The sequence below is a fragment of the Phyllostomus discolor genome, chromosome 4 (assembly GCF_004126475.2).
Source record: "Phyllostomus discolor isolate MPI-MPIP mPhyDis1 chromosome 4, mPhyDis1.pri.v3, whole genome shotgun sequence".
Classification (NCBI taxonomy): Eukaryota; Metazoa; Chordata; class Mammalia; order Chiroptera; family Phyllostomidae; genus Phyllostomus; species Phyllostomus discolor.
Genome location: NC_040906.2, coordinates 22,801,265 through 22,828,604, shown reverse-complemented (window position 1 = coordinate 22,828,604; position 27,340 = coordinate 22,801,265). Strand labels below are relative to the sequence as shown.

At 47.1% G+C, this 27,340-nt stretch overlaps 1 protein-coding gene across 2 annotated transcripts in view; it reads right to left on the bottom strand.

The window, feature by feature from the left end:
* Nucleotides 1-5,311: 5,311 nt before the first annotated feature.
* PLEKHM3 (pleckstrin homology domain containing M3) overlaps nt 5,312-27,340 on the bottom strand; it is a 171,725-nt gene continuing 149,696 nt past the window's right edge. The window contains exon 8 of one of the 2 annotated variants that reach the window (XM_028509277.2): nt 5,312-11,535. In XM_028509277.2, the coding sequence (XP_028365078.1) occupies nt 11,358-11,535 (178 nt within the window). In that variant the 3' untranslated portion in view covers nt 5,312-11,357. Of the gene's footprint in view, nt 11,536-23,490; nt 23,729-27,340 lie in introns of those variants that run through there. The other variant, XM_036022966.1, reaches the window with a different exon arrangement.

The window sequence follows — 27,340 nt, the reverse complement described above, 5'->3', positions numbered from 1 at the left end:
CTCTGGGGTGGGGGTAGGGAGAGCTTGTTAAAGCAGACCCTGGGCCCCTCCCCAGGGTCTAGGTGGGACTCGAGAACTCGCACTCCTAATGTTTTACTGGCTGCGGTGGCGGCTGTGGCTGGTCGGGCGGGGCCCAGGGCCTAGAAGTGCTGCTCTAACAGCATGCTCCCAGTGGGGCAGGGAATCCTGTTCCTTCCCTTACCTCGTCTTTCTGTGGCCCCAGATCAGAAGTTTTATTACGGAGAAGTTCAGGTTGAGAAGTTTTGACTCTAATGGTAGGTAATTAGACTCCTGCCTGCATTAAACAACACTCTTGAACAGTCATTTATATCTGATTAAAGAAAGGTGGTCAATGCTGTGCCCTGCTAACCACACTGCAAACAGTGGCATTTTTCTAGAGAGTTTCTAGACAGGCTTTTATTGGGGACAGCTGTTATGAAGAACCCTTCTCCTGCACAGATTTCTGTGGCGTTTACTTTTATTTTATGACTTTAGACTTTAAAGTGAAATACTCACCTGAGGAAAGAACTGGATACAGAGCACTTGAATTCTAACGTCTTTGGCGAGGGCACGTCAGGGATCAGTGAGGAATTCAGGAATCTGCCCTCGAAGATCCGAGTGCTGGCCTGGGTTCATGGACCACCTGGGAACAGATGGGCCGGGAGCTTCTGCACCCTCGGGCGACTGCGTCTCTGCAAATGAGTGGCTCTCTCCACTCCGTTTTGTAGGAACCAGCCCTGTTTCTCAGACAAGTGACCTCATTTAGTTCTGCACTCAGCACCGTTTGCTAAGTCACTGCCATCGTGTTGGGGTGCAGCAGGCTGCTGAAGAAGTACCCCTTCTCGGCTAGAGAAAACTTTCCTCCTGGCCTTGGTACTGCTTTCTGAACGCAGAGGCCAGGAACGGTGCGCACTGCCCTGCTCACTCCCGTGTGTTCACGCTGCAGCGTCTGTGCGATGCGTGGGCGAGGGTGAGGTCACAATGCAGAGAGACGGGAGGAGTGGTAGTGAGAAACTGCATGGGAAAGACATTGTGTCAGAATGCAGCTCTTAAGGAGAGAAGGCGCGTGTTGCAAAGTTCATAGAATGTGAACAATTACAAGCCTGGGTCTTTGGAAGAATAGGGATCAGGGCAGTTTCGAGGGAGCAGGAACTCAAGGACAATGCCTCCAGACACCGAAATCCAACGTGTGTGCTCCCCTTGAGATTCAAATTCCTGCTGACTGAGCTTGGGCTGTGGGCCTACAGGAAAAGGGGGCTTTGACTGACAGCCCACCAGGGCCACCTGGGATGGGGGATAGAGTACTCTGACGGACAAGTGGGACGCCTGCGCAGTGAAGACGGGGAAGGGAGGTGGGGAGGCGTCATGGTCCTCTGCGGTTTACCAAGCCTGGGTGGGGACATTCTTATTCTCTGGGTGGGGGGTATTCTTATGTTTATTGTGTAAGGGCCTTATTTTGTAAAGAAACAAAAAGATGTCTTTAAGACAAAAAGATAAATTTAATTTGGGACTGAGTGTCCACTGATAACAAGGAATCACTGTTAATTTGGTTAGGTGTGGAATGCTTTTTTTGGCTGTGTACAAAAAAATAAACACGTTTTAAATGAATACTAAAGCATGTGGGCATAACATGTCTTTATGTCTGGGATTTGATATTTCTTCAAAGTAAAAAAATGAAAAACAAGAGTAGGTGAAACAAACCAGGCAAAATCTAATAATGCTCATTCGAAACTCTCTGTGGTGGGCCGTTGGGCTGGTGGGGGCTGGGGACTGGTTTGGGGCGCTTTGGGCGGGGCCGCCTGTTGGACCACATCTGGTCCCATGTTCTCTACCAGCTTTGGCGCTCGGCCAGGCCTGTCAGCCAGCGGCTGCCCTCTGCTTTCCCCGTCTCTCCTGGTGTGGAGTTGAACACGCAAGAGTAGGAGTTACTTCCGGACACAGTTGTCCTCGGGAGTCCCCTCCGGGCACTGGGGTGGCCGATGGCTGCTTCCTCAGCAGCCTCGCTCCTGGGGGGCAGTGAGGAAGCCCTCTGGGGAGCTTGACCCAGTTTAGAATTCAAATTCACTTCCTTGCCTGTGCAATTGGAATTTATTTCCTCTGCAAAAGGCTGAAATCTCAGAGCAAAATACCGCTCGCCGGGCTGGAGCATGCATGTGGTGATCTTCACAGAGAAAGCTGCTGGTTTATTTTCACAACGGCGTGCACCTCGTGGTGGCCTCGGAACCTGACATTATTAAGAGCGTGTCATCACAATACAGCGTGGAAGCCAAGGCAATTTGGATGTCCTTGGGCCCCAAATTAATATGTGCTTTGTATAGTCTTGTAATTTGGAAGGCAATTTTCCATAACACAGTGAGAGATGGTCCTTTATACGTTTGAGATAATTTAGCTCAATGTTCATTTGAAAAAAATTACTGTGCTAATAGCAGCTTCTCAGCTTCAGAACAATAGGCCGTCCTGGGAGAACATGGGAGCCACTGAAAGCGTTTCTCCTGCCGGTCTGTCTGGGAGCGTCTGGACGGGAGCTGGAGGAATTTCCCCCAGACCGGCAGCGGCCTGCGGTTGCATGGCAGGATCTGAAATATGGCATGAACTTGTGAACTCTAGCTGATTTGCTTAAAACCAATAGCCCTTAATGGAGGGATATGAAATAAAGGTGGAGGAGTAGTACATTTCCCTATTGTCCAGGTAAATTGGAAGTCAGAGCACATAAATCAGATTTTTTTCTGTATGCTCAGCTATGGAAACAATGTATTCTCCTTGCTAGACTTCCCTGCCCAGGCCATGAAGAGATGGATGCAAACGGGCACGAATGAACTACCTCTGTCTCTCTCCTGGTCGTGGTTGCCCCTGGCTTCCTGGGTTCTCTGTACCAGGAGCCTTTGTTCTCTTGGGGGAGGCTTACTCTCAATGCCACTCGGAATCCAGTGTAATAACAAAAATAAATACGAAACTTCTTTTTGTCCTAATCAGGAATGTAGTTTCTAATGATGTTGCTTTAGAACAAGGTGCTAAAGGTGCTGCTTCAGACCCTGGGAGGCCGCGATTCTTTTCTAGTCTTTTCCCACCCCTTAGCACTACTAGCTCCGTACAGTGATTTTGAATAAGGTCCTTGCTGCGGTGGGTGTTCCCCCGGTGGTAAGCACGGTGAGCACGGAGGAGATCATGCAGTTTCTAAGACTCTGAACCCTTTGGAAAAGTGCACTGTCAGTGAGGAATACTGTGCCCCTGACAGCACTGACTCCACAGAGGGAGCCGAGGGGCGGGACTGTCTTTCTGCCTCCGCCCTCCCGTAACTGGCAGTGGCGGTTGAAAGTCATCAATTCGATAGGTGCTCACATTTGGAACGAGTCTGGTTCATTTCAAAGGCGTTCTTCTCCTGAACCAAGGCAAAGCTGGACACAGCCCAGGATTTCCTGAATGTTCCAGGCCTTTCTGGGCAAGAAGTACCTAGGGATTTCTCATTTTAAATATCACTGTCCAGAGTGATGAGGTTCACGTTCGCTGGTTGGGCCTAAAGTAGACCCTCATATACCTGCATGTGAGGGCAGGTGCAACATAACCAGGAAGAATAACAAAAAAACAACACAAAACAACCGGGAGACTGTTATACGGTTCCCTCCGTAGGCCAGCTTAGTCACCCGTGGCCATGACCTGGCCGCTTCTATTTACGAGGCCGTCTGGCGATAGTATATGCTGGATAGATGGAAGCCAACCACACCCTGGAAGAAAGGTAGAAGGATAAAGAGGTAAGGTTTTATGGAAATGAGTGCAGTCTGTGAGCAGCAGTTTCGGAGGCACCATTCTGCTGGGAGGGAAGGAAGCAACAGCCATCAGCTGGAGGGCAACCAGAGCCGTTCAGTCCCCCCGCAAACCTTTGACGCCCTTCCTGCTGTGGACTGGCCACCAGTGTGCCCAGCGAGTGTTTATTTCAGGGCAATGTGCTCCCTTTAACCCAGTGGTCCTTCACTCCCGGGGCACACAGGGGTCACTTAGGGAAACATGAATACTCAGGCCCCATCCAGAGAGATTCGATTCAAGTGTCTATATGGGGTCCTGACATTTTACTTTTTCTCTTGTGTTTCTAATGTGGGAACCACAGCTTAAATCCACGATCTTGAGGCATTAAAAGGACAGGTGGGGTGGGGTGGGGGAACAATTCAGGGAGATTCAAATCACCGTCTACTAGGAGGAGGGTGGGGCGGGGGTGGGGAGAGCTGAATCAGATGGTGTCTCTTTCCACCCTTCTGAAGACGTCTCCGCACAGCTTCTTTTGGATGCCACCCGAAATTACTGGAGTTACCCAGCCCCTCGCTTACCACAACTGGGGCAAAGCTAACTTGGCCTGTGAACCAGATGAATTCAGGCTCCCCGACTAGGCCAAGTGTCTAGTTTGGGTCAGTGAAACATTAACTCATTTCTTTTTATCACGGATTGTGTCAAGTTTCTTGTGAGGATGAAGTCCAGCCGCTCCTTGGACGGCCTGGATAGGAGCCCCAGTTGGTTTCCGGAGGGCGGAGGCTGGCATGGACTTGTTTGGGTAGGTGTGTCTCGGGGAGTGAGGCTCAGGGTTCACCTTTGGTAAATGGTTAACCAGAAGCGCCTTTTCAGTCTCTTCGATGTCTTTCTTTGAGAAAGTGAGTTTCATTGGTGCTTTTGCTGGGCTCCACGTGGACAGGGGTTGCACCCCGTGGCCTTATGGGGCCGGCCTCGAGGGCCAGCCCCGAGGGCCAGCCCTCGGCAAGGTAGTGTGGATATTTCCAATCACTTCTCACCTCCCAGAGGGCTGCTATCTCTCACATAAACACCTACTCTTCACTTTTCACTCTTTGCTCCCAAAATAGGGTCTGCAGGAAGAACTAGCGATCTTGCCTAGCAGCCCCCTGGCCCGGCACTTGTCCATCTAATTTGGAGAGTGCGGAGGCAAGATGAAACCAGGGCCAGAGAGCTTGGGGGCCATGAGCCCTGGCGGAAGGACAGCTCCTGCATGAGCTTCAACAGGTTTGTCTCAGAGCTGAAGAAAATCATCATGCTCTGATTTGGCAAACAAGGCCCATAACACAACATCTGCATTTTTAAAAAATGTTATGTTTTTCATAAACATAGGAAGGGCTGGTGAGAATATTGTAGACTGATGAATTTAGAAAAAACCAAAATCTACCTGCAAGATTAAAATGAAGATATTTAAAGCCCCAGCAGCTCACTGTTAATAAAGCTCAAATCTTGACTGTGAATTAACATCCAGGGCTCATCCCGGACTGTCACCACCCCCACAAAAAGAATAATTTAATGAAGCCGTTATAAGAGACAGTACCTTCTGCATTGTTTATTGAGAGCGAGATAACTTTATACATTAGGAACTGGTGCACTTAACAGATAACCATAAAAACTAGGGGCCTCGTCAACAGTACAACTTCATTTCATAGCATTACAGTTACTGATACTTAAAAAATGATGTAAACAAAAATATGGGAAAGCGATGACAAGACGAAAGGCAACACAAATCCAGAAAACAGAAACAACACATACGTAAGTTAGCACATCAGCTACTTCAAACCGCTCAACAGATAGCAACAGGAGAGCCCAACCCCCGAGTTTTCGTCAGCTCTGCAGTGCACGAGCTCAGCGGGGAGACGACATTGTTCCGACCCAGGAGCGAAAGAATAGTTGTGTAGGCGTTTTCTGCATCGCTGTGTTCAAAACTCTTCATTTGTAACCTCAACGTTTTCCCTCTTTTTTACCGTCCCTCAAAGATAGACTCCCCCTTACATTTTCTGCAGTAGGTTACTGGCTAGCCGCACTAAGACTGAAACCAATGACCACAACCCAACCCAGCCTGCAGCAGCGACAGTCCCATTTAGTAATGGCTCGGTGCACTGCCCACACCTCCAACATCTCATCGCACATTCTTCAAGGGGCTTCCCCTTGGAAAACAGGTGGCAAAATAAAAAGAAACCTTGGCATAAAGAAAACAATCCTTTTATGTTTATTATGCAATTTCTTAACCTGAAAAAGGCTGAGTTCACGGGCTTTACAGATGCAAGTCTGGATAACTGGTTTAATGTCTCTGCCCATTGGCCTTGCTGACATCATGGCATTCCCCTGAGTCTGGTTAATGAGAGCAAGCAATCAAGCAAACAGAAGGAGTGGTCTGAAAACAGCATAAAACGAAGTGAAAACATTACGTGGTCTGTATCTTTTGTATTTCCCGGTAAAAGTGCCAGTGGAGCTAAGAAGCCCGTGTTCCTGCCCCTCTGCTTTAACTAGGCGCTGCCCACAGGAATCCTGTTCACTCATGAGCTTAAGGCACCAGGTTGAACGAAGGTGGAAGGTCTGACATGTGTATGGAGTATGCAGGCTCCGCGGGATCTGACAGAGAGGAGCTGATGGGGGGAAGAAACAAAGTGATCCACGTCTCGGTGGAGAGTCCTGCAGGCTTCAAGTGGGTTGGAGAGACGAGGCGAGAAGCACTAAGCAGTACTATAAGGCACTCCTACGGGGGAAAGGAACTAACGGGCTGGCCAGTGCGGAGAAGGAGCCTTGGGCCCCAGCGGCCCACTAGCCAGGGTACTAGCTATGAGGCCCGAATCTGGGCCAGGACCCAGGGCTAGGGGCAAGAAAGGTCAAGGGAAGGGGAGGAAGGGAGGCTGGTCTACAGCTCTATGGCCAGTAGGAGGAAAGCATCACTGGGCCGAGTTGCTGTGGGCACCTGCATCTTCTACCTGCAACAACTGGCTTCACTGTGGACCTTTCGAACAAGATGGCTTCACTTTCCACAAGGAGGAACCACAGCAGAACTGCAGTTGTCTCTTCACTGAGTGGAGCAGGAGTTTAACAGTGCCTCCCATCCCTCCGGAGGCCACCTGTGAGCAGGCACCTCCGGTGCCACACGACGTGATCATCTGGAACCCATTTTACAGAGAACCCGACAACTGCAGGTGTGCTGAGGAGGCCAGCCCGCACTTTGCTTTTGACTTTCAACTAGAGTTTCACAAGGACTTGGATTCCACCTGCTAACGTAAAAACTCACTAAAACACACTAAACCCCACCAAAACACACTGCTGAGAACCCCTCAAGTTAGGGATTTTTGAATACAATGAAAGTAGAATTGTGACCAGTAAGGCTGTCCAGTGCTGGACCTAACTGTCCAGACACTGTCCCATGTGACAGGAACCAGCAGCTGTCTGCTTGGATCGATGGCCCCGTCCTATTCACCATCCCTGGGTGCAGCCTGGAGCGGCTGGCTCCACTTGGCTCAGGGGGAGGAGTGGTACAAGGCGCACAACCCCCAGCACCCCTACTGCCCAGCTGTCCACAAGTACCCAGGAGAGAGAACCAGAGGACTTCGAGAGGCTCACTTCCGGCCAAGGGGGGAGGTGTTCGTTTCTTTCCGTCTTGCCCCAAATTCTCTACTTTTCCACATTATCTTAGAGTAAGAGAAGTAGTGAGACAGAAAACTCAAGAAATAAAGGAGCAAATTACATGCATCTCTTTCCTGGGAGAAGTACAAATATAAAATAGCCTTTGTGGCAACTCCAGGCAGCATTAGAATCAGGAGTTGAAGGTTCACTTCATGATCCAGTTATTTCAATAAAGTACAGCAACCCAGTCACACGAACGGCAGGGTCAGCTTCACCCTAAACTAGGAGCAGGACGCACCGTGGCTTTGTCGGAGAACACTATCTTTGCAGACCGTGTTCGGGGTGGCATCACACCGTGCCCGCCCTGATACGGAATTTCATGCAAAGCCTTTTCTGCCCACGCAAACCCATAGGTTTGGAAGCCAAACCTTTTCGAGGAGGCACGGGAAGACCCCCTCCCTGTCAGCGTTCAGCGCGCACATGCGCAGAGACAAAAACAGAGGCCCGGCCCTGTCCGAGGGGACTCCCCCCAGCTGAGCGAAGGCCGCTCACCACAGCTAGGGATATAAACACCTCCGTTCTAAGCGCGGCTCGAGGAAATCACGCACCGTCCCTTTGCGGGAGCCTGAGAAGGGCACCACTGAGTGGGCTGGAACCCCCAAATCCCAAGAGCTCGCAATGGTCCCTTTTCGGGGCAGGCCTGGTCTAGAACAATCAAAGAGTGTTACCTCCTCAGCTAATCAAATATTACAGCTCCTGAGATTACCTTTAGCAGCACACACACAAAAACGACTATAATGCAGGCCCCTGAAAAGGCTTAGTGAAGCAAAGAGGGGAAGACAGGCGTTTACATGGTTTTCATATAAAGAGGCTTTCAAAATTGGGGAAAAGCAGGCCTGGAGAGAACACAAGTCGCATTCCAGTTGACTGCTTTTTAAGTACTTTGTGGCCTTCCTGCAGCGGTGCATACTGAGGTCTATTTTAGGAACTGGCTGCTGTACTGCGGGGTGAGGTGCCAACGTTTCGCCAGGGTCGGACTGTCTCACACAGGAGTTGCTGGCGCTCAGGGGAGGGAGTTCCTCAAGTGATACGCCCGGGAATGGGCCTTTCAAGGGAAAAGAGGTTCTCCTGGGTCGGCTGCCAGCTCTAGGAGATTAATTGGCCATTTTCTCATGTGCTTTAGGCACAAGATATTTAATGTGGGATGACAAAGAGAACGTGAGGGAAAGCGGGTATTAGGTTGGTTTTACAGGGGTGGTAATCCACAGATTTGCCTTTGTTTCAACAGTTTCTAAGCAGTGGAACAATTACCTAACCATACACCAAGGAACTGGTTCGAGTTGAAAACAGTAAGGGCGTTCATGGGCGCCCAGGCATTCTGGGCTGAAAACAGCAATTCTGAATTTTCACGGCAGACCCAGCTCCGACGCCGGCTGCACTGTCGGGTCAGGTTTGGGCAGTGGTGGCCGTGAGCACCACACGGGCCTGCGCTGGCCCTGCCGGGCTGCCAGAGAGGCATGGGCAGGAGCGATCCCAGAGGTGGCTGGGATACAGCACCAGCTCTGGGTAGCTGATGGTGATGGCACATCTATTTTCTTCCCTTTTGAAAATAAGCCGAAAACGATGCGGCTGGAAAGCTCTCTGCAGTTCACAGAGACTGCCGATATTTAGCAGGGCCCTCTGAACGGGCCCTGGGGACAACAAGGGCCTTTAGAACTGGGATCCAGCATGTTCCCCTGATGCATGGTGGGCCTGACCCTGGGGGCCCGCGCGGTGGGACAGGAAGTTCTGCCCACAGAGCAAGCGTGCTGGAAGGGGGGGAGACGGCTGTGCGCTCAGGGCTCCAAACGCACTGCGCTGGGCACGGCCTCGCTGACAGTCGGAGTCGCAGATGCATTAATTATCGCGAAGGCAGAAGTAAGCTACAGTGACAGGGAGCGGGGTGAGGGGAAAGGCACTGTGCCATCGGAGCACATCTGTTTTATAATAAGCAGGCCCATAATTCTCTAGTGAAAGATCCTGTTCTGCTATCTTCTTTGAGGCTGAAAAATATAAGTGCTGTGTTTCACGGAAAGGGGGTAGGAAAGAGGAGATGATCAAATCTGTGTGCCTCTTTGCCAAGTGCTTGAGATTTTCCACCCTTTTACTTTTGTGTGCGATGTTCTCTATAACTAGAGCGGGCGTTGGGTTGGGGGGGAGTCAACCTGTTTTTCCAAGGGTAAAAGGCACCATAAGGCATCTCGGGAATGGGGCCCCTGCCTCCGAACAAGTCTCCACTGCCTCAGACACAGCTCCTGCAGAAGGAGAAAACAAACGCATGCGTGGTGCGGAGCTATTGAGTGGAAACGTGCGGTCTGGGGGCAAAGGAACCTGCACAGCTTGAGAGGCGCGATGCTTACAGCGGAAGGTCTGCAGAAAAGTCGGTCTGAAACGCCACGTCTCTGGGTGGGTGGAGGTGGAATGAGTTGGGATCTGGAGGGGGCAAGGTGTGGGGAAAAGGAGCAATGGGGTCAAGCGTACCGTTGGTCCAACATGAGCGTATTTTTCTGTGTGGAAAGAGCTGAAGTGAGGAGGGGGAACCGTGGTCCCCGGCGCCACCGTCCCTGCCGTCTGTGCCGCGGCCACCCCGGGCTGGCTCCTGCAAGGGCGCCTCCGTGGAGGACACGCCCCCGCCAGCCGGCCAAGCAATCTGTTGTATTTCCTCTTCCTACAATATTATTTTAGCACTTTTTGTTTTACCTTAAGGTGGTAATGATCTATGTGTATGTATATTTATTTAAACAATATTAGATTTAATTCATTAAATATATTTGGTAAGTTTGGTATTTTCTTAATAGTCTAATGTTGGTATTTTGAAGTTCCAGGCTATTCTGATTTCTTTAAACGATTAAAAAGTACGGCAGTAGCAGCGGTTAGATTGACAGAGGTCAGGATGAAAGCGCAATGAAGAACCATGAGAAACAAAGCATTTACAGTGAGTAGGTAGGGACTGCCTACACAGGATTCTGGGAACAGAAATTGAAGACGGTCTCTTGGAATGCATGCACTATGTATTTACCAGTCCACACACGGATGTATTTAACGACAATCCTCGGAAATTTCCTCAGGCCAGCACCATTAAAATATCATAAATACCACCCATGGAGCCCCGGGAACGCCACGCACGTGAGAGCCTTGTTCGCAACCTGGGAAATGGGCGGAGCGTCGCCTCGCTGGCGGAGTTGCGATTCGTACCAGCAAACAGAGCAACAATGTGCAGTAATTGGTCGCAGCGGTCTCTCTCTCTCTCTCTTTAAAAAAAAAAAAAATCGTTTCCGAGATGGACTTCAAAACCAGAACTAGCTCTCCCGATATAAATTAGGGGTGCATGCTTTCTGTCGGGGGAGCTCACACTCTTGATTGCCAAACCTTTCGGCTCAGCTCAGGCGATCCCTGGGGAGGAAACTGCGGGGAGAGAGCCAGGGACACCGGATCCTGGAAGGATCCCAAAGTCATTCCTGTGTTTTGAAGATTTTCTTAGGAAACAGATGGTGATGGGTGCTTGCCTCAGTTACCTCACTGGGCTATGAAGGCTAAAAATAAATAACACAAAAAACCCCCAAAGCATGGTTGTTCTGTTGGAAATGCTTCCTCCGGTGTAATAATAAAATGGCCCCTGAGAGCCAAAAACGAAAAAGAAACATGTCCGAACCATAAAGCATTATGTGTAAACCACATTTTGCTTGGGAGCAAGCAGCTGAAATTCATGGCTATGTGTAATCAGTTATTGGTAGTTTTTTTGAGCCACGGAGGCTCCACGGACCTTTGAGACATCGACTTCCACAGAACACACGGATAGGTATGTGTGTGTGCATATTTATGCATAAATATATATCTATATCTAGCTGAAGATGAGACGTACTCTCCATCCAGAGGGGTCTAACTGGCTAGCTAGGACGCCGCTGGGGCTGATGGGTCACCGCGAGGTCACTCTCTGGCCTTGGGCCCCTGCCCAGTCAGGTGTTCTGGTAGGACAGCTCGAACATGTTGCAAGCCTCCTCTAGGCTCTCGTCCATGTTCAGCCTCTGCCAGAAAGACTTCTGCTTCTTCTGCAGCTCCCGGCGGACGCACCTCGGACAGGGGACAGACTTTTCTTTGCACTCAGAATGGAAAACGGCTCCACAACTCTCGCACCTGTAAAAGCCAGCGAGGGACATGATGAGCAAGGGTGAAATGAGCAAGACACAACAGCTGCAGTCCCGCGGCCTGCGTGCAGCTCGGGACGCAGTGTTTTACTCTGCACAGCCGAGAGCCGCTGGGAAGAGAGATGACTCATAAGTGAGCGCTTCCCTTTCTTTCCCAAATGTTCAAGGTTGAATTGCAGTTGGAAAACTTTTTTTCTCTCTTTTTTTTGGTGATTAGAAGTAGCTGGGGAGGAGGCTTTTTGCTGACTGGTGGACGGGAGCCAGCAGTCAGCTAACAACACCGTGATCCCAATGCTGGATGATGGACAGAGTTCTAGAAACTCTGTGTTCGCTTCCTCTCCGCAGGGAGGGAAGGGCGTCAGCGACAGAAAGTGAGTGTGAAGGGCCTCCGCAACTGAGAACACCCCGGACACCAGCGACAACCCCGGTGTCACAGCTGTGAAAAAGCAGCTTTCCATGGCAGTTAACGGGAGCTAAGTGGTTCTCCATCAACTTCCTGCCTTCATTTGATAGGATGGGAAGATAAAATGACACATCTTCATCTTTGGAATGCTATCCTGTGGTCTGTTGTTCTTCTGAGTTTATTTTTTTTTTAATTAGGAAAACCCACCCACCTTTTTAAGCCTACCTTTATAGAATGAGTGAAAGAGGAAGGCACGAGGGAGCGAGGAAGAGAATATAGTTTCTTAAACCGACACACAGATATTACAATCCGTAAGAGCAGACATTCCAGGTGGATGACTAGTTTGTTGTTTGGCTTGGTCATGGAGGCCTGCACAGGCGTCTAGGCAGCTTGTTTTTACTGCGGAGTCTTTAATAATGAGCAACTGACAGGCACAACTCTAGCTGCTTCGGCGGGTGGCTCGCCAATGTGGATTAATTTTTCATCCTTCCACACATGAGTGACAAGGCGACTATTACCTTGGCCCTGGAGCCCAGGGAACTGGGCCCACGTGATTTTGTTCAACCAGCAACACCAGGGAGGGGCCCGGCAGTGGCCGAGGAACAAAGCTGGTTATGGCTACCAAGGAGCCAGGCCTTGGGGCTCAGCCTTATGCTTCTTTTGCTTTTCCTATAGTATCGTGAGTTTTGTTTCTGGGCTCAGAATAGTCTTTGGAGTGACTCCTTTGCCTGCCGCTGACTTACCCCTGGCACCAGTGAGGATTCTGAAATTTTGCCCAAGGAGGATCTAGCCACGCTTGTACCCAGGGGAGCAGGCGGTGACTTGGAGGGGGAGACACCGGGGAGGCTTAGAGTTAGGAACAGAAAGAAGCCTCACTACACTCCCAGTCTCTACCCCTAGTCGGCTCTCTGGGCCCAGTCAGCCGCAGCGGTTAGGAGGGCAAGCAAAGAGGAAGATGGCCGCCTTCTACGCACCCCCTGACATCACTCTCTGGCTGCAGGGCTGCCGTGGACTGAACTGTGTCCCCGCCCCATTCCTGTATTGAAGCCCTAACCTTCAGTGCCACTATAACTGGAGATAGGGCCTTTAGGAAGTAATTAAGGTTAAACAAATGATAAGGGTGGGCCCTGATTTGATACCATTAGTGTCCTTACGAGACGGGACAACAGGAAGCTCAGAGGTGGCCATCTACAAGCCAGGAAGACAGCGCTGCCCCAAACCAAGCCCTGCTGCCCCTTGATCTGGGACTCCCAGCCTCCGGAACCGAGAGAACGAAGTCCCTGCTATTACGCCGCCCAGCCTGCGGTATTGTGTGTGACAGCCTGAGCAGACCAGCACAACGGACCTGAGCGAGTCACTGCACCTCTCTGAGCTTCATTCACTTTCCTTGTTTGCTAGGTGGGCTTTCCATGACCAGACACCTCGTAGAGGTGTTGTGAGGCTCCAGTGAGATCACGAAGAAAGCTTTTAGCACAGTTCCTGGCATACAGCAAGTGCTTAATACAGCTAAGACTGCCCCTTTCATGTAAGCAGCTGTCTGCTGCCTTTCTGGGGGCCTCATTTCAATCTGACTTCACTTATGTTACTGTGGCGACCCGAGGACACCTTGATCCACCCTCTGATTTCACAGATAAGAAAACTAAGAGTCTAAGAGGGCACACGATTACCCTCTGAGGACGCAGTGAGTTGAAGAGGGTTGTGTCTAGAACCCAGGACCTCTGGCTGCTCAGCCGTGACTCTTACTGAGGCCCGGTCACTTGAGCGAGAGTGTGTGCCGTCGGGCCGGGGAATGCAGGGCTTTGAGTCAGAATAGTGTCCGAATCAGAAACCTTCCCTTGAGTGGTGTGAGCAAGTGACTTACTTCTGTGGTGCTCTGGTTCCTTCATTAGTAAAAAGGCTGCTCTTACTGACCCCCGCCTGCTCACCGGGGTCAGCAAGACTACAGTGGGTGAGTGGGTGAGGGAGGGTGGTCCAAATGGCAAGGGCTCAAAGGAGCAGCAGAGTGTGACACCACCTCTCATGGTGGCTCTAGCCTCCTCGACAGTGGTGCTATGCTGGCCAGGGCAGGTGACAAGCTGGGCCATCTGTGGCATCTCTCTGCCCCCTGCCCCTCCTTCCTTTCTGTGGGGATGAAGGTCAGGCCGAGGTCTGCTTCTCTTGTCTGGGCCAGCTCCTCCCCAGTGGCAGTGGCTTTGTCCCCATTGGGTCATACCTCTGTGTAACCTCCTGTCAGTGAAGTGACACTAATGGTAGCTTTATCAAATAAATTTCCTCCTTCCTGCCCCCTTTGCCCTGCTGAGTTAGTCAGTGATTTATATACAGGGGATGTTGCCCTAGGGCGGCGATTGATAAGGAGAAAACCACTGGGTTCCTTCAGTGCCACTCCCTTATCTCTGCTGATACCAGCCCCCCACCCCCACCCGTGGCAGGAGTTGACTCTTATCGAATATTTCTGGAGCAGCAAACACCCACGGGTGATGGAGGGACCAAGTGCACCTGCTCTTTCTAACCAAAGGTCAGTAACAGAAAAAAAAAAGTGAGATAAAAAATTAATGATTTCAAAATAGAACCAAGTCCTGTTTTCTAACAATTTGTAACCCAGCAGGCATCTTTTGAACTGTGTAATGGATAGACTGATCAATGACCTTCCTAAATTCAGAGACTCTGTTGTTAATTCGCCCCCTGACTTTTTCTTTAAAGGAAAAGGATAAGGGAGGAAAAGGAAGAAGGAAGAGAAACTGTTCTCTTACATAAATTTTATGGAGCTCTGTAATAAAAATGTAATGCACAGGAAAAAGAAAGTATTTACTTTAAAAAAATGCAATATAGGTATGCTCCTCTTTGAGAATAGGACTTTATTAAAAAGGATCTTTCACGTTAAAACGTCACCGGCTCCTTAGTATTTACCGAATGTCCTGACTTTATTTAAAACATGATTTAACAAACACCAACTTTTCAGGAACATGTCTTTTATAGAAGGCAAATCTACTAGTGCAATCATCTGGCCAGAAAATTGCCGCACATAATGAAAGAGAAACGTCCCTTCGGTGCTCCTGAGCGGTAAATCAAAGGGAGCCAGCACCTCCGTTTCTGAGTCACTCAGTCCCAGCCATCGGCTGTTGCCTGGCTCTTGCTTGCGGCTGTGCACCACAGAGAACAAAGACCTATGTCCTGCCTTTTTCGTGTCACAGAGAATGCCACTGCAGGGACGCACCGTGGCTGCGGCCCACAGCCATGCAACGGGTTTTTCCTGAAAACATCCATTGCTTCACCTAATCCAGGTGTTTGGGGCTGGCTGGTTCTTTGTTGCGGGGAGGCTGTCCTGGGCATTGTGGGATGTTTCCAGTGTCTCTGGCTTCTACCCACTGGATGCCAGTCCCACCCTTCCTCCATTCCCTGCATTTGTGACAACCGACAATGTCTGCAGACACTGACAAACGTCCAAATGTGCCCGGTGGGGGAGGCCGTCCCAGCTGAGAACCGCTGGCCTCATCTGTCTGGAGAAGGCCTCCTGGAGGAGGTGCCCCGGGGGTAAAACACGCTCTCCCCAGGCTTACACCATCAGTAAGGTCCGGTGTAGTATCCTTATCCTTGTCACTTCCACAAGTGTATATTTTTAATACATTATTTGATTAAAATAGCTGACACTAGCATAATCATCCTATGGTTTCTCGAAATAATTTAGACTGTCACTAATGACACAATTCTCTGCATCGCTCAGCAACCCTTAACATTCTATCAACTCACCAATTTTTCAGCCCTCCCCAAAGCCGTCTTGGTGGCTCGCCCTCAGTCACATTTATTTGCTCTTTGGCCCCGCACCTGTGGGTGGTTTCTTGGCAGTATCCTTTGCTTCTTTGTGCCCTGTCTGGGCCACGAAAAATGAAAAACTTCTGTGTTTGCTTCATAAAATGAATTGCTTTTATATAACTGAAGCAGATAGGGTTTGGCAACTACTGCAGTGCAGAGGGGCCCTGTGAGTGTCGAGGAGGCCGCTCACTGCAGCAGGCGGGCTTGATGGAGTGAGGGGCCCAGAGTTCTCGGCCCGGGGGAGCCCAGGAGTCACTGGGCTCTTAGGTAAGTCACTCATCTCTGCACCTCACTCTCCACAAACGTGATAAAGAAGGATGGATTAGATAGTATGCGAGGTTCCGTCCAGCCTGTGGATTTTGTGCAGGAGGAAAAAAGGCTACCCTGGGTTTGGTCCTCCCCCTTCCATATTTCCTTGCCCCCAAGTCCGTGGACGAAGGATGGGAGCGTAGCCTTGTGGGCCCCTCCTGGGAACGGCTCAAGCTGACGAGCTGGGACTGCATGAGATGAGCCTTAAAGTGAAAAACAGTACTTTCAACTTTATTTATTTGCATTGATTGAGCAAAAGCTATGAAATAGTTTATACAAATTAGTACATGCAGCTCTGACGATCAGAAATCTGGCCAAAAGGAGCTGGCTCTGCCCTGCCTTATAAACTTTCAATTCTACGTTAAGGATTTCTTTCTAAGCCTCCCCCACCCTCATCACCCCCACATCTCTCCAAGGAAAGAAGTGGGGTTTCCATTTGAGGGCGAAGGAGGGAGCTGGCTCGAGGTAGCAGTCACTTACCGCCCTCTCTGGAAGGAGTTGTGTTTGAAACCTTGGGACAACCACCCCGGTGTGGCCCTGGTGCATATCAGCACCGGGTGCACCACAGGTTGTAGCACAAGGAAGGAGGAACTTGAGGTCTGCTTGGGCGGAAGCACCAAGGGACAGTGGCATCCATCATCCACATGTGCCCTGGCAAACCGGTCCCCTTTCTTGGTAGAGGACAACATGTCTGCCATTTGGGGGCAACACAAATCTCATTCTGTGTCTTAGTAAAGGCACCACGGAATGAGACTCTACATTTTATGAACAGTCGTTGACCTAAAAATTAGCTTACTAACTGACCTATGGCAACTGAGGGAGGAGTTCGTAACCTAGAAATCTAAGTCAATTGCCAAGACATGGGACAGACACATTCTTATTGCAGCTGTCAAAACCAAGAAAACCGACTTGCTACAAACTAGATATGTGCAGGGGAGAAAGGTTTGCTTCTCAGATATTATGGCCAAGAAGCAAGAATTCCCGGCTGCAGACAGTTTCCTGTTCTGGAATGCTGATGATGTGAGACCAATTAGAGACAGGCTCGATGGCTTTGTCTGCGCCCTTCCAGATTCTCTCTGCACACAGGGAGGTCACAGGAAACTGCTAAAGGCCCCTGCCCCAAGCTGAGGTCACTGAAATGCTTCTGCTCTGTTGATGTTGGGTCCTACTCCTGCTGCATTTTTATTTTTGGCTCAGGCAGTGACCTCAGATATTTCACTAGGATTCAGATGCAGGCTTGAGTTTGGCTGGATCTCTGACAAGCCAAAGGACAGGCTTGCAGAGCAGGGTAGTAGAGCTTTGGCTGATTTCCACATGTCGGAGCCCACAGCGAACAGGGTGGGGCGCCGAAGAAAGTGCACGTTACAAGGCAGGCGAGTGTGGTTTGGTAGATAGCTACTATGTAAGGCGCCCCATAGGACCACTAGCTATTATTGGTTTTTCCAAGAAACCAAGATGATTATTTAAATCTCTTAGCTAAGGGGGGTAGTTATTGGGCCCTGGTTATTTTAATATTTTGGGTTGGTGCTTTCTTCTGTTATTGTAGAAGTAAATGAACATAAGCAAACAACTTACAGTTTGCCTGATTAGGAAATCAGCCAAATACCACGTACAGTATACACCTGCATGGGTGTGTATGTGCTATACATGTATTTACACATGTATCTGTGCTGTTTAGAAGAAGTCACAGACATGTTACTAAATATCCTAAGATAAAATGATTTCGTTATGATTTAAATAAATGACGTGATGTAACAGACTCGTTCTACTGGGGGACATAGTGGGGTTAAAATAAAGACAGTTTAATACGCAATTTCAGTAGGAAACTGACTAAGGCTGGTGCTGACGTCTGAGGAGAGTCCGGGTTTCACAGCCACCTCCCGGAGCCCCACCTCCGGTCAAGCCTCGCCCCGTGATCGCCGGGATTCACCCTGTCCACGTTTTCCAGAGGCCCCTTTCTTCCACCGCAGGCACAGGCGAGAGCGGGGAAAGAGCAGTGAGTCTGGAAATGTTGGATTCCAGAACTGTTGTGGCTCCTTGTAGAGTGAGAAATGGACTACACTTGGACATATCACATTTAGGAGTGTTCGTTGTAATTTTTTTTGGCTGAGGATGGGGATATGGGGGCTGAAAAGGTATCCATATGGTTTGACTAGAATTGTAAGAGACTGGACAAGATCCAGCTCCTTTGGCCAAATGTCTGGCAGATTAAGGCGTCTATGTGCTAGCTTATAAAGCTATTGCAATGATTCTGAATGGTAAGTGCAAATACAGCAAGGTCAAAATTAGACACTTAAATCAGGCAGCATCTGAACGGCCCTTCGTCCTTGTTTTTACATGAATTTTCCTTACATTAGTTCTATAAGCTAGGTACTCTTTACTTTCCTATTTTTAATAAGCCAGTCAGTAAATCAATACACTGAAATGAAAGAATAAAATAACTGGTGGCTGCTCTGGTCCCAGGACTAGGAAGTGAGTGGACTTGACTCCAGTCTTCTGACCTGAAATCTAGGCCTTTTCCCCTGTTACTGGCCACATGGTCCTTTAAGTTATTCAAAACATCCCTTAATGCCTGCTAAGACTCAAATCTGGGAAGAACAATCGGTATGTCCTGCAATGATCTTTTTATTTACCTCTTAATCCCCAGAGTTAATTAAGGAAGGCTTTTCCCCTGATTGCACCCCACAAAGCATTTGGCTTTCACAGGTCTTGCACTTTTAGTTTGTAAACCAAGCTCAGCTAATAACCTTTGGCAAAAGCTTTACTTAAAATCTTGGCTTTGAAATAGAATGTAAACAAGGGTTAATTAATTTATTTGTTAATTTTGCTACCCTACTGGGGACAGCAACTCGCTGTTACCTTTAGAGCAAAAGCTTAATAAATGCTTTGTGATGATTTGTGGATGGTGACAGAACTCAGCAATAGCCTATGGAGCTGTCTAAAATCATGATAAATTCGCCCCGAATATTTTTTGGGGGATAGGGAAAAACTGATATTTCTAACACATCTAAGGTTTTTTTATGGTTCACCTGGCAGTTAATAGAATTCTCAACAAACAAACGTCCATCTCTTTGGGGGATTGCCTTAGGAAAATCTTATTTAATCCTAGAAGAGTAAAGGACTGCAGGAGGATTTAAAAATGTTCTATAATTTCTGGAAAAGGAAAAAGCCAGAGTATATTATAATTGTAGTCATAGAGAACCATAAATAAGAGAATTGTCCTTCTGTAAGGACTTCTAAGAGCCCAAGAGATGTTTAGGAATGTCTTGCTGCATCTGAGACAAAGGAAGTAAATATGAGAGTATCGTTAGGTTCATACAGACTTAAAAAACAATAATCTTGAATAATCTTGGCTTATATATGGATTCCACTGATTTACCAAGGAACCTTTCTTCTTAATGTAAAAATAAAAAATTTAACTGTTAAGTTTTGAAGTTAAGTTTCTTTAAAAGAAATAATAACTTATAACGAAGATAGGCATCTAAGACTCTGAACAGGATTTACTTCTATTTAACATATTGCATTTCAGTTCCTCAAAGTACTAAGACACTTAATGGAGCCAAAATTAATGAAAAATTTCAAGCACGGGTACATTAGGAAAATACAAAACAGTTCAGAAGTAAACCAAATCTAATTTTATGAGCAGCATGATTAGTTGCTTAGGAGTAAGTTAGTGATGTCAATTTAGAAGGAGAAATGCTTTCAAAGAAATGACCCAAAGTGTTTCATCAGAACTTCAGCCTAATTCCCTAACTGTCTCCTCTCACTGGTACAATTCTCTTAACAAGATGGCATTACAGAATTTTCTGATACTCAACGTGTTCTAAGCCAGCGACTCTCAAAGTGTGGTCCCTGCACCAGCCAAACCAGCATCACCCGGGAATTTGTTAGAAATGCAAATTATTGGGTCCCAATCCAGACTCACTGAGTCATAAACTCGAGGGTGGGGCCCAGCGATCTGTGTTTTAACAAGCCCTCCAGAGAATTTATGAACATGAAAGTTTGAAAACCACTGTTCCAGGCCAATCATTCCCAAAGACAGCTGGCTAATATTAGAGCTGTTCTAAATATCTGAAACAAAAATATGGGCTTTGCAAAACAAAATTAAGAAGTGATTATGAACTAATATTTTTATATAGGGCTTTACATTTCATATCTATTATTGTATTTTCTCAAAGCTCATAGGTAAATCTCATTTTCTTTAATTACAATTAATATGGACTGGTTTATGTATTTATTGGCCATTTGCATATTTTTTTAGTAAATTAGTTTATGCCCCTTGCGTGTTTTATATTGATTTTTTTTTTTAATCCTCACTTGAGGACATGTTTTCATTTCTTTTGGAGAGAGAGAAAGGGACAGAGAAACATCGATGGGGGAGAGGAAGCATTGATTAGCTGTGTCTGGTTAGCAATGGGCTGTGCTAACCAATAACTGAGTCTTTTCTCTTTCCCTGTCTCTGGGGGTGGCCTGGGCAAACTCTCTAGCCCTTTCAGTGAGAAAAACGAGGTAAGAAAAACTGAGGTGGAGTTAGGCGTGAAGAAGAAGGGTTGAGTACTGCTCATAGGTACTTTCTGAGTAAATATTAAGCTGCCTCTGATTAGGTCTCTCTCTTTTAAAGGGTATACCTTAAGTATGCTATCGGGGAAGCTCGGGGAAGCTCGGGGAAGCTCGGGGAAGCTCGAGGAAGGAACAAGTCATCTTTCATGCTTGCTGCTTTGACATTCATATTATTTCTGTCCCTAAATCCTGGGCTGGTGCCTCTCTCAGGCATGAACTCCCCCGTCCCCGGCCCCACAGGTAACCGCAGGCCTCACTCCCCACCATTCCACACTGGCATTCTCCCGCCCCAGTCTTCCCTCCTGCCAATGAAATTTTTCATCTCTTTTCATTCAAAATTCTGATTTTTTAAAAATCAATGATGCACAGCTCTATCTTCTAATTTCCCTCCCCTCCACCATCAAGGATTCTCTTTCTGGCACAAAAGTGTCAGCGCCCCTCTTAAAGAAAGGCTTTAGGATCCTTCAACCTCCTGACTGTCAAGGCCAAATTAGATCTTTCTGTATAAGTTAAATCAGTTCAAGTTAGTGGCTTCCAGTGTTTCCAATGCAGTCTTTGGAAGCCATCAACCGTCACTGGAAGTAACTGAGACCCTTTAAGGATTGGTAGAGGGGCCTTATGGTGCGTGGGTCCCTCAAATTCAGGCTTACAATAGGAGTGAGGTGGAAAGGGAGCTGCACTGGGGCCCACAGGCTGAATCTTCCTGTAGCTACAGGCTGTGGTTTCGGGTGCAGATGCTGCCCTTGATGGGGGTCTTGGGAAAGTGGAGGGGGAAGGGTGGGCGTCACAGGGGATGAGAGTGCTGGGAGAATGATTGGTAAGTTCCCTCTGACTTTACAAAGGGTCTCTGCTCTGATATCAATTCAGTGCAAATGGCCACTTTTTACAGAGTGCAAATATCTGTGGCCTGGGCCTTTGCCTGTATTTCAAGCATTTGGAAGGCCTCCTGAACTGAACAGATTAGCGGTAGCTAGGTAGCATATGATTATTAATGGTAGCTAGAGATAGCAATGTAGATGCTTTCTGAGGCAACACTGAGCCATTTAATATTCAGAATACTAAAGAGGTTTAATAAAATTAGGATACCATACATTGGATACTGGAATAAAATAAAAAAGGATTTTTTAAAAACAATTTTAACAAGATATTATTATCTGTACTCTCATGATTACTTGTAAGAAAAATGTCTTGAACTATTATAAACATACACTGGCAAAACCAAGATATTCTTGTACCTTTTATAATTCTAAAGCATAAAACAATTCATTTCAGAACATACTGCTCAGTCTGAAAAGTCAACATTTTTTGTATGGAAAGGTAAATACTCCTTCTCTTCCCTATTGTGTATTCAGGTTACTTATTTACAGTCCTATAGGGAAGGAAAAGGCACACATTAAAAAAATGACCAAAAAGATGTTCTGAAAATTAAATTATCTGAGTAGTTTAGCAAAGCTCCTATTTTTGACATTCAAGTTTCCATTGGGCCGGTAAAACACATCTGTCCCCAACATACTGGTCTATCACTCAATAAAGTCATGTATCTTGGTAATACAGATCTACATTTGAAGTGGACAATTTCCTTGGAATTAGTTTACAAGCTATTTAAAATAATAGAAAATATGTTAAGTCTAGACTTGAAAAACTAAAATAAAGCAAATTCTTCATTTACTCATGGATTATTTATTGAGCATTTACTATGTGGTGTGCTGGATGAAGAGGATGGGGCAGTGAGCAGAATGGAAAAAGTCCGTTTCTTCTTGAAGCTTACATTATTTCAAAACAGTGGACTGAATTACCATTTGACTTGTATCTCAATCCCTGTGGGTAAATTCTGGAAAAATAGTCAACTTTACTGAAAATAATCAAATAGACTAATACAAAATGCTAATCAATAAAGCTGAAGTAAATCTTCTTTGGTCAGTGACAGCTTAAATCTGTGCCATATGCCTGCTGTGTCAGTGGTGGGGGGTGGTCTGTCAAAGGTCGCACGGCAAATCAGTGGCCAGCTAGGAATGACCTGCTGGCTTCCTCATTCCCAGGCCGGCGATTTTTCTGTGGACTCACCTGCCTCTGTTTACTACATGGATCTTAGTGATTTGAGAGCCAACTAAGTTTTGTCCTACTCAAGTACCCATTAACAAAGTTTTTAATTTAAATGTTATTATTTTCCTGGATCTCATATGATGTGACAAAAAAGCTGGATATACAATTATGTTTTTAATATGATCTCCAGTTTATTAAAAAATATACACATGTATGTTGGAGAAATTTTCTTTACATTTTTTGTGTACTTTTCATATTTTCTACAATGAACATCAATTAATTTGGGTTAGAAAGTTAAAATGTGAGTTACACAATGATGAACATTCCCCCTCCCCCCCAACAATCAACAAAAAATTAGGTTTTCTAAAATGTTTAGAGATCAGATGATTAACACAATATTAACCAGACACCTAATTAGAGGCTTGGTAAGCAGTGTGCCTAGGTGGAGGTGACGGCCATCTATTCAAGTGACCAAATGGTCTCAAAAAGCGGTGGTGGCCTCACCAGCTAAGACTGTGTTTATACATGCAGCATATTTATCAAGTGACTTTCAATGGCATGAAGGGTCAGGTCAGTCCTGGGGGTTTCACAAAAGTCTTGCCTGGGTTAGACATGCTGAGACAGTTTGACATGTGAATGTAGATGCCACCAGGCCAAGGTGAAATGTTGTTTACCAAGTTACTCTTTGACCAAAGTTTAAAAGCCAAAAAAAACTAGCACAGTGCTAGAGTTTGTAATCAAAGAAAACCTTCATCGACACAAATACACTTACGAGGGGGCAGCTGTATAGCCTAACAAAAGTCACTACCCTGCTTCTGGCACTCACAAAATCTGGGAGCTCTCTGGGCTTCCATTTTTCTACCCCTGCCACATGTCTCAGTGCTCTCCACAGTCCCTTCCCTCTGTTAGTTTATGATTCTAGAACACGGGCAGGAGCCTCGTCTTCCCCCATCAGTGCCAGAGGTCCATGGAGAAAGTTCCTGCATGTGCTCCTCCTCAATACCAGAGAGAGGAAGGAACAAGAAGCCAGACACTCAGGGTTCCTCCGCAAAGGTACCTGTGAAGACGAGTCCAAATTTCCTGTAGCTGTTTCGAGGATCCCACACCTCATTACAATACTCACCGAGTGGCTGCTTCCCAAGAAAAGCCACAGAAAGGAAATATCATTAAGAAAGTGTATATGCTTAAGGGAGGCTGTTCCCTCCCTTAAGCCCGACCTAGCCAAGGCTGTTGTTCTCTATTGTTGAACAGGATGTAACAGGACTGCCAAGCACTGCCCACAGACCTGCTAATTAGATGCGCTGACAGTGTTTGTTTTGGAACCGTTCCCCCACAAAGGAATGTGTCAGGCTGATTAGTGAGAAAAGGGTATGTAATGTAAGTGTATTCTAGTCCAGATGAGGGCATAATCCAGGTATTCAGTCTGTTTGTGCAAGGACTTGCAGAAAGCAAAGGCTGAGCAAATAGGAAGCCACAAGGAAAGACCAGCTCCTGGTGATGCTTCTCTCTGCTCCTCTGGGGCTTTGTCGTGCTTCCCCTGCCCCCCACCAAAAAATTCCTGCCTAAACATGAAGCTCTCTTTCAAAAATATGACAAACTCTAACTGGCTCCCCGGAAAAATGGAAGAATCTTTGTAAAGGTTGCTGGCAAATGTGGGGTTTGATGATTTTTCTAGCCACATGCGTAAGTGACAACGTTAGGCAAAGCCACCTCCACATTACCTTCTGTGGACAATCAAAGAGAGCCAGGGCAACGGCAAACACAGCCGTTTGTGGACCGTTCAAGTTGTGCGGAGGAAAACCGTGCACCTCAGCACCTTCTGTGGGAAGAAGTAATTCTATACTTTATAAAAAAGCAGCTTGTTTCTCTTTTTAAACAAACCTTTATAAGGTTTGACAACACTTAGCTATCGGAAGCTTCACGTGTACGTGAAGCTTGAAGAAGGGCAGAAAGCGAGCGCCACAGCCAAGAACGAAGTGCGTGTCCCAACAAGTCAGGTCCTCGGGGCCAGTGTGGTAGGGATTACAACGAACTGCAGAATGACAAAGACCAATTCAAAAGGTCAAGTGTGTTGAGAGGACCCTGCCCGTTCTTCAGAAGTTGGACATTTCTGGAGTTGGCCAGATGGACGACAGCAAGTTCTTTGGGAGACCTTTTTCTGTAAACGAACTTGACAAGACAGATTTTAAAAATGAAAAAGAGGATAAAGCCCTGCTAGAAACTCACTTGCTGTGGACTTTTCCATAAGGCCAGTGCTTGTTCTCACTAGAGAGGTGCAGGAAATGTTCTTGAAATGTGTGCAGATTTGATGGGGTGTCAGAGTATGTTAACTCAACTGGTAAGAGTTTGGTGTTGATAAGTTCAAGGTCCTGTGTGCAGTCATGATTTCTGGGAGGCAGGGAGGGAGTGGTCGAATACTGCACGCAAAGAACAACTGGCAAGTAACACTCAATCTGTTCTAAAACCCAGTGCTTGAAAAAACACGTAACTCTTTTAGGAGAGTAACCGCTGAGCTGCAGACGCCCCTCGCACAGGAAGACCCCTCCCAGGACGCCTTCCCTCGGGCAGTGACTGCTGTCCCCTGGGCGGGAGGATGTTCCCGCCGGAGAAACCCTCTCAACGGTAGGTAGGTCCGTCGCTTCAACCTTACGTGTAAAGCTGCAGTGTTACTTCGGACTCTCACTGTGCTCCTCTATCTTTGCAAGTATTTTCCCCTGGGTTGTACTGAGATGAAGCTGGCACATTACACTGTCCTAGTTTCAGGTCTACGACGTGATGATGTGATAAATGTATATATTGCAAAGTGATCACCACAGTAAGTCTGGTGAACATCCATCGCCTCACATAGTTACAAATTTTTTTTCTTATGATGAGAACTTTTAAAATCTACACTCTTAGCAACCTTCAAACACATGGTAAAACATCGTTATCTTTAGTCGTCATGCTATGTGTTACATCCCCAGAACTCAGATCTGGAATTTTGTACCTTCTGAGCGCCTGCACCCATTTCACCCACCCCGTCACCCCGTCTCTGGCAGCCACCAACCTCTGCCCTGTATCTGAGTTGTTCTTTTTATTTTTAGATTTCACATATAAATGAGACCATACAGTATTTGTTTTTCTCTGTCTGACTTCACTTAGTGCAAGTGTTTTAAATTCTCTTAACTAATCAGTTTATTTAAAAAGCTTTGTCAGTGTTTTGTGGTTTTTTTTTTTTTTTAGATTTTACTTATTTATTTTTAAAGAGAGGGAAAGGGAGAGAGGAAGGGACAGAGAGAAACATTGATCGGTTGTCTCACATACTCGCCCTGACTGGGGACCAAACCTGCAACCTAGGCATGTGGCCTGACCGGGAATCGAACTGGTGACCTTTGGCTTCGCAGCACAAAGCCCGACAAAATGAGCCACACCAATCAGGGCTGTCAGTGTTCTTAATGAATGTTCATAATATACTTGGGAGAGCTGAACCAAACAGTAAATACTGTGGAAACGCAGTAAATTCAGTGTTAAGTATACCCCCCTTTAAGTATAGCCAACAACGGCATGGGGCTCATGCAGTCTTGAAGTACAGCGCTTTCCATGTTGGAGAACTTGGAGGGATGATTTGTGTATCACATGAAAAATGCAACAGAGCCAAATGGGTCAGACAGACAGGATGGCACTGATTCATACTAGCTGGTATATTTCCTAAGTCCCATAAAATGCATGCTGAGTGTTTTTAAGATGAAGGCTTTATGTACTTGGGATCTAAAAGCATTGCAAGACTCGGGAACGGCCTCTTCACAGAAATGTGTGAAGGAGAATGGTCTCCTTAGCAGCATTCTGTCCTTAATAGCAGGAGAAGATGGGAGATCTGTGATGTCAGAAAGAAAGCTGCTGGATGGGAGGCAATTTAGGGATTTAAAAAAAATCTATGTTCTGGGTCATTTTGTGGATTTATGTGATTTCTTTGCTTTTCATTTTTTCCCCTTCAGTCCTAGAAGAGTATGCGTCTGATCTTCCGATCTAGAATTCTGAAAAGTTAGAGGGCGCACGCTGTCACGTCTACTTTTTTAGGGTGTGGGGTTCTACCGCTGTGGTCACAGAACGTCTCTCTCTCCGCAAGCCGGACTTCTGTTTCAGCCCTCTGGCAGGGTGAATGCTGGGCCAGTCGCACGTAAAGCAGTCTGGAGACTCTGGCCCTTCCTGTTGTACTGAAAACTTGGTGATTTGGCTTTTAGTGTTTTCCTATTTAAATGTGAGAGAGGTGCGTATTTAATTTGGGTTCGAGAAGACTGAATATCTCAAGGTGAAGCTGGCAACAGTATCTTCTGGATGGAGGGGAGGGTATACGGGGCCACAGGTAGGTCTGCCCAGCAGGCCTGAGGCTCACAGGTGCCTTCAGAAACCCCTGGCTGTGATTGCCTTCCCCACCCCCCTAACAGCAGTTCCCTTACTGCACCCCACTCCCCTGCCCCCCAGTTTTGGCTGATAGGCTCTAAATGTAAAAACTTCCAGGTGGCAAGTAAAAGCAAAATTCAAAATAACATTTTTGGGGAGGCTTCTTTAATGATAGAGGTACACAGTTTTTTCCCAATCTTTATGGGTTATGCTGCAAAAATGGTTTGAAGATTACAGGTGCAGAAGAAACAGTGATGTATAATGAAAAAGGGCTGGATTGGGGAGTGAG